Source organism: Candoia aspera, chromosome 18 (genome assembly GCF_035149785.1).
Source record: "Candoia aspera isolate rCanAsp1 chromosome 18, rCanAsp1.hap2, whole genome shotgun sequence".
Lineage (NCBI taxonomy): Eukaryota > Metazoa > Chordata > Lepidosauria > Squamata > Boidae > Candoia > Candoia aspera.
In genome coordinates, this window is record NC_086170.1 from 7,081,313 (window position 1) to 7,096,985 (window position 15,673).

The following is a 15,673-nucleotide window of genomic DNA, read 5'->3' on the forward strand; positions in this document are numbered from 1 at the left end:
TAAGTTTTCTTCTCTAGGTTCTTTTTTTTTGGGGGGGGGGGCTTGTTCTGAAACTGGGGAAGGGGATATTCCTGTCACAGCAAGGACACTCACATGAATTCTAAGCCCTGCCCCCTTTCAGACACCATCTGGCATAGAAAAAGGACCTTCATGCAAAGCCAATGTACTGGTCTCTTTCAAGTTGTTTGACTTCTTGGAATAGAATAGACAGGTTGTTTTTTGGCTACCAGTACAAAATGGTTTGCCATTGTCGTCTTCTAGGATCTTTTTTTTTAATTTCTCAGGCTAGGCTGGGGTGTCCTAAGGCTCTTCCATCCAAATATTCACTGCCCAACCCAATTTTTCCACTCAGTCAGAATTTCAATAAAGTTAAGGCTTCTTGGCTCCTATGATTCTCTTCCTTGCCTTCCTTCTCAATTTTCTTTGAAATTCCAGGGTCCAGGAAGAAACAGGAAGGCCCGTTGCTGCAAACAAGGACGTTGACTGTGCTGAGCTTGTCCTGGATGTTTCACCCAAGACACAGAGAGTCATCTTAAAGAAAAAGGTGGGGAACTTCACATGGCTTACTGGGAAATGTTGCTTCATTATGAACATCTTGGGGGCCCTGCCTGTTTTCCCTGCGAACCAGCATGATTATCTGGCCAGTGAGAAGCAGATTGGTGGTTTATCTCTGCCCCTTGTGGTGGAGGATAAGAAAACTGGTTCCTGTGGATTAGTTTGGTGAACCTCTGGGAAGGAGGAAGTTTTGTTGCTTCACAGACTGTGCGTTGTTCTTTGCGGCCTCTCGGTTTCATTGCCACCGCTTGCTCGCAGGAGCCGGGGAAACGCTCTCAGTTGTGGAGAATGACGGGGACTGGCATGCTGTGCCACGAAGGCTCTGCGGTCCCCCATCCCCTGAACAAGCCCTCCCCTCCTCGCTCCACAGAATCCTCCATGATCCTGGACATCGCGGGGCTGGCTGCAGTTACGGATAACAGGTGGGAGAAGCGCGGGACCTCTTCTCCACCTCACGTGCTCGGTTAGAATGAAACCTTGGGGCAGAACATTGCCACATACCATCCTTCAGCAGCACATGTTTTCTTAGGGGGGCTAACAAATTAAAACCATGCAGTCAGGTCGTAAGTTTTAAACAAGTTGAAATCCCTCTGGTTTTCTTAACCAGCTCAGGATGACTTTGATCCTAACAAGTTTCTAGGTCTGAAGAGCTGAAGCTGGGAGTGCTAGGGTTACAGTATACATTTATTCATATGTTTCCATCTCAGTGAACATCAGCCAATGATTGCTGGTGGTTGTGTCCTGCAAGGTAGCTTTTGCGGAAAGGATTTTTTAGGAGTTGGGGCAGAAATCACGTAAAATTAAGGCAGGTGTGCAAGTCATCTGAACCTGAGGAAATGCAGACCCTGAAATGTTGTTGTTCTAGATACGAGCCTCTGATGCTGAGAAAACCAGACAGACGGCGTAGCACCACCCAGACGTGGAGCTTTCAGGATGGGCAGTTACTGTGCGGCATGCACGGACTTGCAGTGCAGGTTGGCCGAGGTTTTCTCTCCATGATGGTTTGAGGGGGACAGGGCCATCTGGGGGAGAGAGCATTTTCTTTCTTTCTTTTCTAAATAAGCATTTTATTAAGTTTGAAAAAAAAGATAAAAACTGCAGAAAACAAAAATCTACCAAAAAACCCTAAAAAGAATGCAAAACGCAAGAAAAAAGAATTTTGGAGATTACATGAAGTGACTTCCGACTTTAAACAACAAGAATATACAGCAATTTCCATATTCAAACCAAGATCACATTATTTCTATAAATCCTTCCACTGGCACATATACAAATCACTAATGCAATTGCTCCTTCCCCTTACAGAAAAAACAAAAATAATATATAAATCTCTAAATCAATTTCCCTCCCCCCTAAAAAAGAACAACATTTATTTGATTATTTCCTTCCTATCACTATTTCCATCCACTACAACAAAAATTAAATTATAAAAACATATAAATTCTCTACTTTTATAATTAATTATACTACAACAATCTTAACCTTATTAAACCTAAAAATCAATTATTATTCTACCTTATAGATGCCTTACAAATCTTATAGGTCAAACAAACCTTTAAAAAATCCAGTCAAATCATTAAAAATGAAATCATATAAGCCTTAATATCAAACTGAATACAAGTTCTTAATTTTTTATCCCACACTCATATAGTTATATGAAGCACAATGGAAAGCAGCTTCTGGGCTCGACAAAGTGTGCTTGGTTTGCGTGGAGTTTGTTTAGTCATAAGGGCAGAGGGAAGTTGAAGGTCAGTAGGTAGGTCTGGCATCTTCCTTCTAACATTGGTCTTGAAATGGAAGAAGGTCTCAAAAAGACACATGAGACTATAAGCAGTCAGCATTCCGTCCTGTGGTCCCGGGAAGAGTTAGGGAAGTAAATGATTCTAGAGGCTGTGAAGAACCTAGGCATGTGCACGCGCATGCGCACACACACACACACACACACACACATACACAGAAACACACTTTTCCCTTCCTGGGCTGGACATCTTTTGCTTCAGTTTATCCCGTGACGTTGGCCTGTAATATTTCGGGAAACCTTTTTGTCTCCTGAGCACCCTGAATGATCTGCTTTTCTCTTGCATCTTAAGACTGTAAATATACATTTCCTTAAATGAAACTGTTACGTTTTGTATTTGTGCTGCTGCAACTCTGTTAGAGCAACGGACATACAAACGCAATATTTGCATGCTGAGCCCCGGAGTTTTTGCAGAGAGAGCTAATTAAAATGTTTCTGCATGGTGAATTTAGTATTCAGAATTTATATCTCAAAGATCTCTTTTAAATAATTCACAATCCACATTTATTTTGTGGGTTTTTTTCACTGTTGTATTATTTTTACAGTTTTATTCAAGTTGTTGTTTATTCGTTCAGTCGCTTCCGACTCTTCATGACTTCATGGACCAGCCCACGCCAGAGCCTCCTGTCGGTCGTCAGCACCCCCAGCTCCCCCAGGGACGAGTCCGTCACCTCTAGAATGTCATCCATCCATCTTGCCCTTGGTCGGCCCCTCTTCCTTTTGCCTTCCACTCTTCCTAGCATCAGCACCTTCTCCAGGGTGTCCTGTCTTCTCATGATGTGGCCAAAGTATTTCAGTTTTGCCTTGAATATCATTCCCTCAAGTGAGCAGTCTGGCTTTATTTCCTGGAGGATGGACTGGTTGGATCTTCTTGCAGTCCAAGGCACTCTCAGAATTTTCCTCCAACACCACAGTTCAAAAGCATCGATCTTCCTTCGCTCAGCCTTCCTTATGGTCCAGCTCTCGCAGCCATATGTTACTACGGGGAGCACCATTGCTTTAACTATGCGGGCCTTTGTTGTCAGTGCGATGTCTCTGCTCAACTATTTTATCGAGATTTGTCATTGCTCTTCTCCCAAGGATTAAGCGTCTTCTGATTTCCTGACTGCAGTCAGCATCTGCAGTAATCTTCGCACCTAGAAATACAAAGTCTTTCACTGCCTCTACGTTTTCTCCCTCTATTTGCCAGTTATCAATCAAGCTGGTTGCCATAATCTTGGTTTTTTTGAGGTTTAGCTGCAAGCCAGCTTTTGCACTTTCTTCTTTTACCTTCATCATAAGGCTCCTCAGTTCCTCTTCGCTTTCAGCCATCAAAGTGGTATCATCTGAATATCTGAGATTGTTAATGTTTCTTCCAGCAATTTTAACTCCAGCCTTGGATTCCTCAAGCCCAGCATGTCTCATGATGTGTTTTGCGTACAAGTTGAATAGGTAGGGTGAGAGGATACAGCCCTGCCGTACTCCTTTCCCAATCTTAAACCAGTCCATTGTTCCGTGGTCTGTTCTTACTGTTGCTACTTGGTTGTTATACAGATTCTTCAGGAGGCAGACAAGATGACTTGGTATCCCCATACCGCTAAGACTTTCCACAATTTGTTATGGTCCACACAGTCAAAGGCTTTAGAATAGTCAATAAAACAGAAATGGATGTTTTTCTGAAACTCCCTGGCTTTTGCCAATATCCAGCGGATATTGGCAATTTGGTCCCTAGTTCCTCTGCCTTTTCTAAACCCAGCTTGTACATCTGGCAATTCTCGCTCCATGAACTGCTGAAGTCTACCTTGCAGGATCTTGAGCATTACCTTACTGGCATGTGAAATGAGTGCCACTGTTCGATAGTTGGAGCATTCTTTAGTGTTTCCCTTTTTTGGTATGGGGATATAAGTTGATTTATAGTCCCTTCACCAGGAGCAACACATGGATGAAATATATAGAAGGCAGCATTTCTCACACCCTCTGGGTTCTTTCCATAGAACCTCTAAATGGCAACAATAAATTAACAATCCAGATAGCCCTCTGTTCTATCCAAAGTTTTTCTTAGAGAAGAGATTTATGGCCCATAAGCTTTGTCAATTTTGCTCATATTTTCCAGATTTTCATTGTTACTAAAACTCTTCTCAAAATGATTCCTGAGTTACCTTTCTTGCTTGTCAGAATGGGGAGTCTTCGAAAAAAAGAAAGAAGAGCTTAAGTTGAAATGACTATGATGAATTGTCTTTTTGTAAGAAAAAGGATTTTTTCCAAATCCAAGCTGATTTTACAGAAAAGGTGGGGGGAGGGGAGGGTGCGTTTTCATAATGCCAGAGTAGCTATTCTGATTTATACATCTGGAAAGAATCTGCAGAACAGATGCACACTTAAGAACGTTTAGGGAGATTCTGTTCGCTTATGTGGTTCCTCCATTTGCCTCCTTTTCGTCTTTCTTCCATGCAATTCTCAGTTATATTCATTTGTTACAAAACCTTGGTCTGTATTAGCCACATTTTCTCTTTCCCCTGGGTGATGCTGTCGAAGCTTGCAATCCTAGGCAGGTTTCTCCCCAGGTAAGCCCACTGAATCTAGCAATTCTGGCTCCCAAGTCAGTGTATAAAGGGACTTGTGGCTTTGCTAGTTGGCCAAACAGCCAACAAAATAGCATAGATAGGAATGTTCTGGAAGCAGCTTGAATAGATAGGTTTTTAATGGTCACTCCAGAAAGGAGGGCCAGAATTGCAAGGAAGCTTTCTATTTGCGACCGTTGCTTGTCCGCAGAAGAGTCTCCATCAGGAAGTGTTGAGCTTCGCTAGTGTATTTAAGCAGGAGCTGGGAGTATCGTCCTCCCACTCTGCAGTGTAGATCTGGCACTGAGCAAGAGGTAGGCTAGGTGACTGGCTTGGTCTCTTCCAATCCTATGTTTTCTTGAAAAGCTTGGAAGTGCCAATCTACTGAATGGGAAATATTATTCATACTGTGTGTGTGTGTGTGTGTGTGTGTGTGTGTTTTCCCCCTTTATCTTTTCTCTGTTGTCATCTTCTCTTTTCCTCCTAGGCCAAAGGAGGCAGGGCCGGGCTTCACGATGGCGCAGAAGTTGTTCTTGGGCCTGACGCTTCGCTTGAACTGTTGAGTCCGGTCCCACCAGAGCAGCAATTCACCCACCAAAAGATGAGGCCTGGCTCTGGAGCCTTGGCAGTGCAGGTCATTCCAGACGGCCCAACCAGAGTTCTGCAGGTGACGGTCGTTGCTGTTGTTTTTTCAGTTTGATCTAAACCAACCCTGATAATAAGCAGCTGTAACAATAAACGAGAAACAGAGTGATGCCCCCCTCCAAATGCTTGTGTGTCCTCATTTTTTTCTTTAAACTCACCTTGCGAGACCCAGAGAGAGAAGAGACTCCTCCCAAGTCTCTTGTAATTCCATAGCTTGAAGCCCAGGAGGAATAAGGTCCCGGGCTGTGTACGTAGCAGCTGCAGCTCCGAAGAGTGGGCACAGCCTTGCAACTCAAACAAAGGTAGCGCACGCTTGTCCGCTTTGGAGGACTAAGAAATGTTGGGATCGCCAGTCGGCGTCAGCCTCATGTGTATTGACTCGTCCGTCTGTCTTTTCTACATCAAGCAGTTTTTAAAAGTGCAAGAAATCAGCCCCTATTGCTGCATACAGCTTGCCCTAAGACACACACTTGTGCAGGCAATGTGCCCTGCATGTGCAGGTTTGCCTGTAATTCCTGAGCGCAGAGGGACTTCCAGAAGGACTAACAGACGTGGTGGAACGTGTGTTCGTTGATGTCATCCGTTCCAATTTTTGCTGATTTTGCCTGAAAAATCCGTGCTGGATTTCTCAGACACCCATCTTGCAAACCGAGCGTGTGTTGGATATTGCACAACACACTTCTGCTCCAGTATGGTGGATTTAGACATCACGAATACCGTGGCTATCATAGGACTGCAGCCTGAAAGGACTCTAACTGTGCCTCCTGCATTAGATAACTGACTTCAGCCAACGCAGAGATGATCGTGTCTCGTACGAAGGGGAGGAGCTGGATCAAGACCTGTGGAAGCTGAAGAGCCCTGGCCCGGAGCAAGAGCTGGAAGTGAGTCTGCAGAACTAAGCGCGCTTTGGGGGGATGGCTCTGGCAAGGAGGCCTGCAGGTTCGTTCTGATTCCTCCACAGATAACTTTGTGCCCATGTTTTTCCCTCTTCACAGGTCCAGCTGAAATTAGAAGGTGGGATAGGCTTATCTTTGGTCAACAGAGCGCCTGAAGAATTGATATTTGCAAGTTTCACGGGCATTAATGTCCATTTCACCCAGCTGTCAGCCAGTCAAGTGCTTGAACTTAGCATACAAGACGTGCAGGTAACTGAAAAGACAGGTTCTGAAGGACTGGGAGGGGGGTAAGACTTGCCTCACTGTGTTACCCAGCTAAGGGCCACGTGCCCTTACAACCAATTCAAGGATAGCTGCCCCATCATGTATTTTATATAGAAAGTGATCTGATCCCTGCCTTGTTATGAAAGAGTATTCTTTCTTCCAATGTTAAAATGTGGACTTCTTAAGGGAAAAGCATGTTCTCTTGCATCTGACATATAAAATAGACTTGTGAAAGGATGCTACATACCTACAGGGAATTCTTGGTAAGAAATGGTCCTCATCACATAAAGATGCAGTTCAGTTTATTATTTCACTCTTAGAAAACTTGCAAGGGTACCCAGTGAAATCTGTAGAACTTAAATATGAGAGTGAGAGGTCCCCAGACCGAATCACGTCTGACCCTTTGGGGGGATGCCGCTTTCGCGACGTTTTCTTGGCAGACTATAGAGCGGGGTGGTCTGCCATTGCCCTCCCCAGCCGTCACCTTCCCCAGCAAGCCGGGTGCTCATTTGACCGACCTCGGAAGGATGGGAGGCTGAGTCGACCTGAGCCGGCTACCCGAGAGAGAATCCGGCTTCCGCTGGGACTGAACTCGGGTTGTGGGGAGACTTTCGGTTGCAATACTGCCGCCTACCGCTCTGCACTACACGAGGCTCTTCAAATAAGGATATAGACTCTAACAAATGAACATCTAACCAACCATCGTGAGATTAAAAAATACTGATTATGTGCAAAAAAGGAAATGACAGAAGAAAAACAGAAAAAGCCAACAAAAACAATCCTTGTATCATGTTATGCAGTTTAATTAAATTTATAGTAGGAAAATGGTAAATGAATCGTATTTACTTATTTATATATATAGTCCAAATATTTGTTCAGATAAGGAAAGGGAACGAGTATTTCGGACCATTGAATCACATCTAGGGAGAGAGTGTCCTTCCAGCTTGGTAATACTAAGTCTTTTTTGGCTGCCATAAAAGCACGCAGCATCCATATCTGCGGATCTTCTGTTAGTTTCCAAGGTGTTGTTACACATTTCAAAAGACCGTAAGCATCTCCCCGAATCAGGGAGTTTTCCAGAACAAGTAGAGAAAATAACAGCTGTCCATAAAGCACAAAGCTACATCATGTGAACCAGGGTTTTGATGTCTTTGGTGAACCAGGGTTTTTTTTCATGGTCAGCTCTTTCCAGCATGACTGATGTTCCTGGAGTATGGTATTTATAAGGCACACCAGCTTGTCTGAAATTAGGAATGAGACGAGAACCATGTAATTAAGCCCCTGAAAGCTGCTGATGGTCATTCCTGTGCAGTCTTCCCCAGCTTCCTGGATTCCCGTTAGCATTCCGTGAGTTGATTTGCACATAGCGGGGAGACGTTGAACGGCGTTTGCAGGACTTTTCCTATGCCTTGTCAAGCTTCCTCGGTTTGCTTGTCTGCTGATTGACTAATTGAGTCTGGCATCTGGAAGACGCTCCTGTTTTGGTCAGAGCACTGTTTTTGGCCTAGAGCTTGGAGGCGTCCTAACATCTGTCCCCCTCTCCTGCTTTTTGCTAGGTAGACAACCAGCTCCTCCGCACCACTCAGCCATTCGTGCTCTTCCTGACCCCCAAGATGGGTGAAAACGAAATTGCTGAAACCGGCCCGGCAATGCAGTTGAATGCTATGAAATTTCCCAGCAAAAGTCCTTTAAGTGACATATACAAGGTAATCCACCCCGCAAAGGCTCTGGCTGCAGAGCCAGAAAGGAATGTAAGCTCTGCCTCTCTCCTGGCACATCACTCCTTCTGATAGCAAACGCAGGTGGTGGGCATTAAAATAGGAGACAGGGAGTAGAGCGTCTAAAACTGTGTTTCTCAACCTCAGCAACTTTCAGATGTGTGGCCTTCAACTCCCAGAATTCCCAGCCAGCCATCCCTCCATCTCCCCCTTTCCTCCATCTGCCCCCCCCCCCCCGCAACAGCAGCAGCAGCACCTTATCCTCAGCAGCTGATGAATTCTGGGAGTTGAAGGCCACACATCTGAAAGTTGCCGAGGCTGAGACACACTGTTCCCAAAGCTTATATTCAAACGGTACCATCTCTGGCATGAAGCGCGTTAGAGCAGATCAGGCAAGTCCAGTCTTCCACAGCACAGTAACACACACTGCACGGTTGCAAAACAAGGCCTGATACCTGCTCTGAGTACTTCTCCCACGTTTGCTGATGGCGAGCAGCCTGGGCTGTGCCCTTTTATTTGATTGGTTCGCAGCACTTTTTACTTCTCGTTGTCCTACTGAGAAGGGTCCTAGAGAAGTTCCATAATCATGCAAAATACTCCAGCGTTCAGACTTGGCCACCTGATAGATGTGACCTCAGCAAGGAAAGGCTGGAGGGATCAATTGCAAATGTTACACCAGTTCTTAAGTTACACTCCTTATATCAACCATAACGGATAAACTGCCTGGTGAAACAACTTACTGGTGAGAGTTGAGGAAAATTGCTCTTGGTAGGTAATTCTGCCTCTCATCTCCTTTTTTCATCTCCCCCTTTCCTCCATCTGCCCCCCCCTTGCCAGCAGCTGCTGTGAGTAGCAACAGCAGCAGCTGATGTATTGGGCTACGATCTGCACAAAAGCTTATGGGCAAACTGCTTAACTAGTTGTTTTGTGTATTTTGCCAGAAGTCTGCCAGGACTCTTTTGCCAGGTCTGCCCTTCTAGGAACTGAACTAAAACAGTCTGAAGAACATTCCTCAGGCTTATTAAGCAACGGAGATTTCTATTCTGGCCCTTGTTTGCTCTACATTGCATCTAAAAACATTGGGCTTGTTTTTAGATGCACAGTTGCCTGGTTGCAACTGTGTTAAATCTCCTCCAGCAGCCTTCCCAGACCAGGCACCTTCTACATCTCATACAGAGAATTCCAGCTGTCGAAGGCCATTCTGTTGGAAGAGAGCACTCCAAAGGGGAGCGGGTGCCAGCCTTGCTGCCCATCGTTGCTAGGAATTCCAGTCCAAGACAGGTCTGGAAGAGGCTGGGATGAGGAAGGCTGTTCTCTGATCACATCTTTGCCAAATCTCAAATGATGTTGCATCTGCTTCCTAAAGCCAAGAGGGCAGAAAAGTGACTTGGTTGATGGTTGTCTCTTAGCAAGCCTCAGTCTTGTGTTTTAGTTTTCTGTCAGCCCCATGGAATTAGTTCTGATTCTATCTGGAAACCAGCCCTTGTGCTACGATTCCTCCTAAGACCACCGAACAGGAGCTCCAAGAGGCTGAAATTCAGAGCACTTGAATTCCAGGCTGGGAGGTTCTCTCACGTCACACTCTCTTAGCAAGGGCGTTTGATGGTGACCTTTCAAAGTCATCTCCTTGTCTCCTTTTCCAAATGCTTTGTATGTGCTCGAATAGCCCTCTTTTGTTCCAGCACCTGATGATCACAGCAAGCAGATTCACGGTCCAAATTGAGGAGAAGCTGCTCCTTAAACTTCTCAGCTTCTTTGGCTACAACCAGTCAGAAGCAGGTACGTTGTCCCGTTGGCTGCAAGTTCTGTGGATCCTGCAAATGTTCCCCCTGTTTGGCAGAATACAGCTCGCCCACCCAAAATCGGTTCCCGTGTTTTCTCAGTGAATTCTATTAAAAGTTCTGTCCAATCTGTACAATATGCCTGGTGCTGAATGAGGCCCTCAGCAGGGACACACCAGAGTGCAAAGCTCAGACATCCCTGAACATGGAGCCAAAAAATTGTTTTTAAAAGAAGGCCTTACGGAGCAGGGACTGCAAGTTACCTCTCAGATCGGATCCTACTAGTTTCTTTTCCATCTGTAATGATGGTGAGGTTGAAACAGATATTCCAGCATTTATTGTTAATGATGCTTATGTTTTTCTTCCTATCTTGTTGGCAACAGAGGTTGAAAATTATGATGAAAACCTCCACGAAAAGCCTGTCAATCAAGACGTTGCCAGAAAGAGATACTATTTTGAAAACCTCAAAATTAGCGTGCCACAAATAAAGCTGAGTGTCTTTACTTCTAGCAAGCTTCCCTTGGATCTTAAGGTAAGATTTTGTGGATGCCTTAAATAAGTCACGCCCTGCTTAATAAGCTCTTATGAATAATTTTATATCAGGACCATAGCAAAGTGTCAGATCCACAATCAAAATCTCCTTCTGTTCAAAAACAAAAGTTTCAAATTCAGTGTTGAAATTTGGAGTTTGGTACCACACATCACGAGGGACGCGGTGGCGCTGCGGGTTAAACCGCTGAGCTGCCGAGCTTGCCGATCGGAAGGTCGGCGGTTCGAATCCACGTGACGGGGCGAGCTCCCGTTGCTAGTCCCAGCTCCTGCCAACCTAGCAGTTCAAAAACATGCAAATGTGAGTAGATTCATAGGTACCGCTTCGGCGGGAAGGTAACGGCGTTCCGTGCAGTCATGCCGGCCACATGACCACGGACGGGTCTGCGGACAACGCCGGCTCTTCGGCTTTGAAACGGAGATGAGCACCGCCCCCTAGAGTCAGACACGTCTGGACTTAATGTCAAGGAAAACCTTTACCTTTACCTACCACACATCACACCAAGCTGTTATTTGCCTAGCCATGACCTGTTAAATAAGCCACAATTGGCTAGCACTGCTCAGTAGACTAGAGTCACAAACTGTGGTTTACAGGTCACAGTGGTTAGGTTCATATGTTGCTCAGAACAAATTGAGCAAACTACACAATGATTTAGCACAAAACCTGAACTCAATTCAGCCTACCTCCAGTCTTAGTTGAGTCCAGTTGGCCTCAGTGCCTGGCCGCTCTGCAGTTTTTCAGCTCAGTGGACCATTCTGTGTAAAATCCTACCAGGTTCTAAGTTTGAAATCTTTGCAAGCAAATGTTTTCCCTCTTTGTCAGCATTTGATATTTTGCTGTGCATTTCAATGTAGCAGAGGTTCCACTGTTCTTCCGGCCTCTAAGATGCTCTTTCTATGGTGGGCCTGCCAACCAGTGAAACCAGTGAACATCATGCATTTCCCACAGGCTCCTGCCACCTAGCAGGCCATGCCATGGAACTCCCTTTCGCTCCCTCCCCATCACCCGGATAGTGGCGTTTAGAATACCTCCAGGGCATTTTTATAGTTGTGCATGGTTGAGGAAGCCTTTGCTAGCTTCCAAAAATCCAGGCTCTCTGGAAAGCAACAGTTCTATTTGCAGACTCCAGGTAACAATAATAATCCCACAGACCAAAGTGTGCTGTAAGATTCCTGCAATGCCACCCCAACCCCTTCCGGGCAGAGGCAGTGGGAGCACAACCCACCCTGACCTGGGTTGTCCTGAAGGTGGAACAGACGCCACGTTTTCTTGGTGGAGAAACGGTATCCCAGTCAGGTGTGTGTGGCGGCACTGGCAAAGTACCCATGGATGCAGGAGGTGGTAGGGAGTGGGAGAGACCAGTGCTGAGGAAAAGGAGATGAGATTTTCACAATTTCTTCTCTTTTAATAAATCATACAGCAGAAAGGGGAGAGTGTTTCCCTGGGATTGAGTTCATTTTTGGACAGGAATCTAAGAAAAGTAACTCTCCATTTGCAGATCACAAACAGCCCAAGCAGATTCTCAACTGAGCTTTTTTTTAAGCGCCCTTTTCACAGAATTAAAGATGTAGCAAGGAATATATTCTTCCTGGATATTCTGGTTTAGGCATTGAAGAGCACCCTGGGGTTTCCTCTTGTACGTTTTGAAGATGCAGTGATAGACTTGGATCCCTACACCAGAGTTCACCCATACGAGACAAAGGACTTCATCGTCAACGATGTTCTGAAACATTTTCAGGAAGTGAGTAGCACTGATTCTTCTGGACGTCCCAAAGGTGCAAAGCTCCCAGGTTTTTCAGCTGTGCTTTTCTTTGCAGTTCTGTAGAGAGAGCACTTTTTGGGATAGAGGTGGCAGCTGTCAAGGGCCAAACGTGGCCCTTGGGGGCGATGGGGAAGACGAACCACTCAAAAGTGGGCAGAGCCAGGAGCGTGGCTTAATTTAAAAGCACTTAATTTAAAAAGTGTCTCTTTGTGTATGTAGTAATATTGGCCTCACATCCCTGTTTTAAGACTAATAATATTTGGCAGGAGTTTTAATCGCAGAGTTTTATATATGTTGCAGACTCAGAGATGAGACGATATATTAACTCATATAGCTAGTCCTCAACTTATGACCATTTGTTCAGCGACGATCAGAAGTTATGACAGCTTCAGAATGGGTGCTTTACAGCCTGTAAAGCACTTCTGCGTGTTGCAAAGGTTGCACTGCCCTCCTGCAGTCACGCGATCGCATTTCAAGTGCTTAGTAACCAGCTCACATTTACAACTGGTTGCAGTGTCCTGCGGTCACGTAATCAAGTTTTACGACTCTTTTGGGCTGGATTCACTTAACGACCGTGGTGATTTGCTTAACAACCTGTGATTCACTTAATGACCACCATTAAAATGGTCATAAAGTTGAGTCTGGTCGTACGACCACGACTTACAATGGAAATTCCAGTCCCAATTGTGGTCGTAAATCGAGGACTACCTGTATAATAATCTCTCTGAGTTATTTCACTGAACAATATGACAGTGATGGAGCTCTCTGCTCCATCAGGGGAAAAGTCTCTGTTCCTTTATTCTTGTTTTGACGGAGCAGCCCATCCTAAATTTGCTGGCTGTGCTGTGAGATCCATGTTGTGATGGCCACGCTGTGCTTTCCAGGAGCTGCTCGGCCAAGCGGCAAGGATCCTGAGCTCTGTGGACTTCCTCGGCAACCCCATGGGACTCCTAAATGACGTTTCCGAAGGAGTCACTGGGCTGATAAAATACGGCAACGTCGGCGGCCTCATCCGAAATGTGGCCCATGGTGTGTCGAACTCTGCTGCAAAGGTAGGCAGCCAGGTGGGTGGGGACTCAAGTCTAAGTATCCTAGCATCTGACCCAAGGAAGCACCTAGCATAGTTATTCACGGGAGGCAGAAAGCTAGCTTAGCAGAAGAACTTGGTTTGCAGACATATCCCCAGTTCGGTCCAATCTCAGGCATTTCCAGGTTAGGCTATTAAAAACTGGCCTGAAACTCTGGAGAGCAGCTGCTGGTCTCTGCCAGTTGGAGACTGATCAGGGAAGCCCGAAGTGCTGGCTGGGCCTCTCAGCTAATATTTTGAATCAGCCAGCACCTTCTCCAAAGATGCATTATGATTCTGACAATCCTCACGTCCTCTTGGTGCTTAGAACCCAGTTCACTTCAGGACCTGGGAAGGGTTGCTAGAGTTTGAGTTAGATTTGCACGTTGCACTGAGACCAAAGACATTTGTTGTCATCCTAGCGTGTTGCGAGAAGCAAAGTATTATGGCTTGCAAAATCATAACTTAACGTGTAGTGTGGTCAAGCATAGTTAAATCTTGGCTTAGCAATGTGTGAAGCATGGGGGTACCTAAATCGGAAACCACCGTTCTAACCATTTTTGTGGGTGCGCTGAATTTGAGGCAGCTCGGCATGAAACAAAGGGAAACGAAAGCAGGAAAGCAGCTTTGGCTTTTTTGCAGTAGGCCTGGCAGCTCAAATCGTGGTTTGTGTTATGAATGGTGATTAGGAATATCAGGCTGCAAGGTGACTTTGCAGACACCTGCAGCTCCCCAGATTCCCTCGCAGCTTCAGAATTCCCAACACTTCTGAAGAGCACCAGGTTGGAGGAGACGGCTCTAAAAGCTTGGTAATATCAACATTTGGGGCCTGCGTTTACGCCTCTCCTCCACTCCCCCCTTGTGTTGAGACTTCTTAGCCTTTAAACTGTTTTGTTGTTGTTGTTTTTAAACTTAACTGTAAGCTGCTCTGGGAGTTTTGCCAGCTGTAGAGCAGGTTTTTAAAATTTATTTTCTATAAATAAAGAAATAATGATTGGCTTCAGCTAAAACACAGCATTCTAACATAAGTAACAAATCTCAGTATTCGACAAATCCTGGGAGATTCTTTTTCCTTCCTAGTCAAAGAAATCCACTTTTGGACAAAAAAGGCCTTTCTCTAAATTCCTTCTGCAACAAGCATTTTTTTATATCCATCATTTCCAACTAGATTGGATCATCTTAAGCAACCTTATATTTCTGCAACATGTTCAATGTAAACATTCTGGGCATTTCTCAAACAAATAAAACTAGTCAATTCCAAGAAAGCCACCACCAAAGTTATAACAAAGCAGCACACTGGGGGGTTCAAATAAAATCAGCCAACACATAACCAACATATTGATGCCTTCTTGGTAAAGTCCCTGCCACGTGTCTGTTTCACCCCAACAGCCCTTCTTCTGAAGAGTGAAGTCAGTTCGGAATCCACAGGGATGTTTTGGGTTGGTTTGTTCCTGCCTGCCCTCGCGAGGCAGGTTTGGGTTGCCCAAAGCTGCTGTGGTGGAGGGGTGGGACTGGAGCCGTGCTCTTCCTCCGCGAGGAAGCCCAGCCTGGCCAGTTGACCATGGCCAGCACGTCTCCATGGATGCTGTCAGCAGGGAGAGGATGATTAATTACCGCACCTGCTCTTGTTCAGATCCTTCCACCTGATGCAGAAAGCCAGACTTTCTTGCTGGGGGGCTGGCAGTCAGGCAGCGAAGGCTAGATGTCAAGGGAAATACAGCCCCCTTCAGTTACCTGGTTCTTAAATTATGTGGGCCTTTGGAGTCGGAAGGCTGAACTTTAATAACCCCTTTTTAAATAATGCCTGTGAAAATCCTTATTTATGGGCTGCGTCTGGTTTTGCCATTGTATAGATTTTCGGTCAATTATCCTCATAATGGTTTTTCCATGTACCTTGGAAGCGTGTTGTGGGGGAATGGCTTCTTTCAAAGGCAGGGAGCGTTGTATTGAAGTTGGCACAGAAACCCCAGATCAAGAAAGTTCGCGGCAGTTTGATCCCTCGGAGACTGGCTGCGGGTGTGCTGGGAAAGGGCTTTGATCCTAAATATAGACATGGGAGGGAGTTTCCATCCCATCTGCCCTGGAGGCTCCTGGCTTC

General features: G+C 45.5%; 1 protein-coding gene across 2 annotated transcripts in view; it reads left to right on the forward strand.

The window, feature by feature from the left end:
* The window catches only part of VPS13D (vacuolar protein sorting 13 homolog D), a 115,973-nt gene that overhangs the window by 68,806 nt on the left and 31,494 nt on the right, over nucleotides 1-15,673 (forward strand). For both annotated transcript variants that reach the window (XM_063317491.1, XM_063317490.1), the window contains 11 exons: nucleotides 436-544; nucleotides 814-977; nucleotides 1,421-1,529; nucleotides 5,381-5,560; nucleotides 6,312-6,419; nucleotides 6,534-6,683; nucleotides 8,255-8,404; nucleotides 10,099-10,195; nucleotides 10,581-10,729; nucleotides 12,354-12,488; nucleotides 13,394-13,561. In XM_063317491.1, coding sequence (XP_063173561.1) covers nucleotides 436-544; nucleotides 814-977; nucleotides 1,421-1,529; nucleotides 5,381-5,560; nucleotides 6,312-6,419; nucleotides 6,534-6,683; nucleotides 8,255-8,404; nucleotides 10,099-10,195; nucleotides 10,581-10,729; nucleotides 12,354-12,488; nucleotides 13,394-13,561 — 1,519 coding nt within the window. The remainder of the gene's footprint in view (nucleotides 1-435; nucleotides 545-813; nucleotides 978-1,420; nucleotides 1,530-5,380; nucleotides 5,561-6,311; nucleotides 6,420-6,533; nucleotides 6,684-8,254; nucleotides 8,405-10,098; nucleotides 10,196-10,580; nucleotides 10,730-12,353; nucleotides 12,489-13,393; nucleotides 13,562-15,673) is intronic.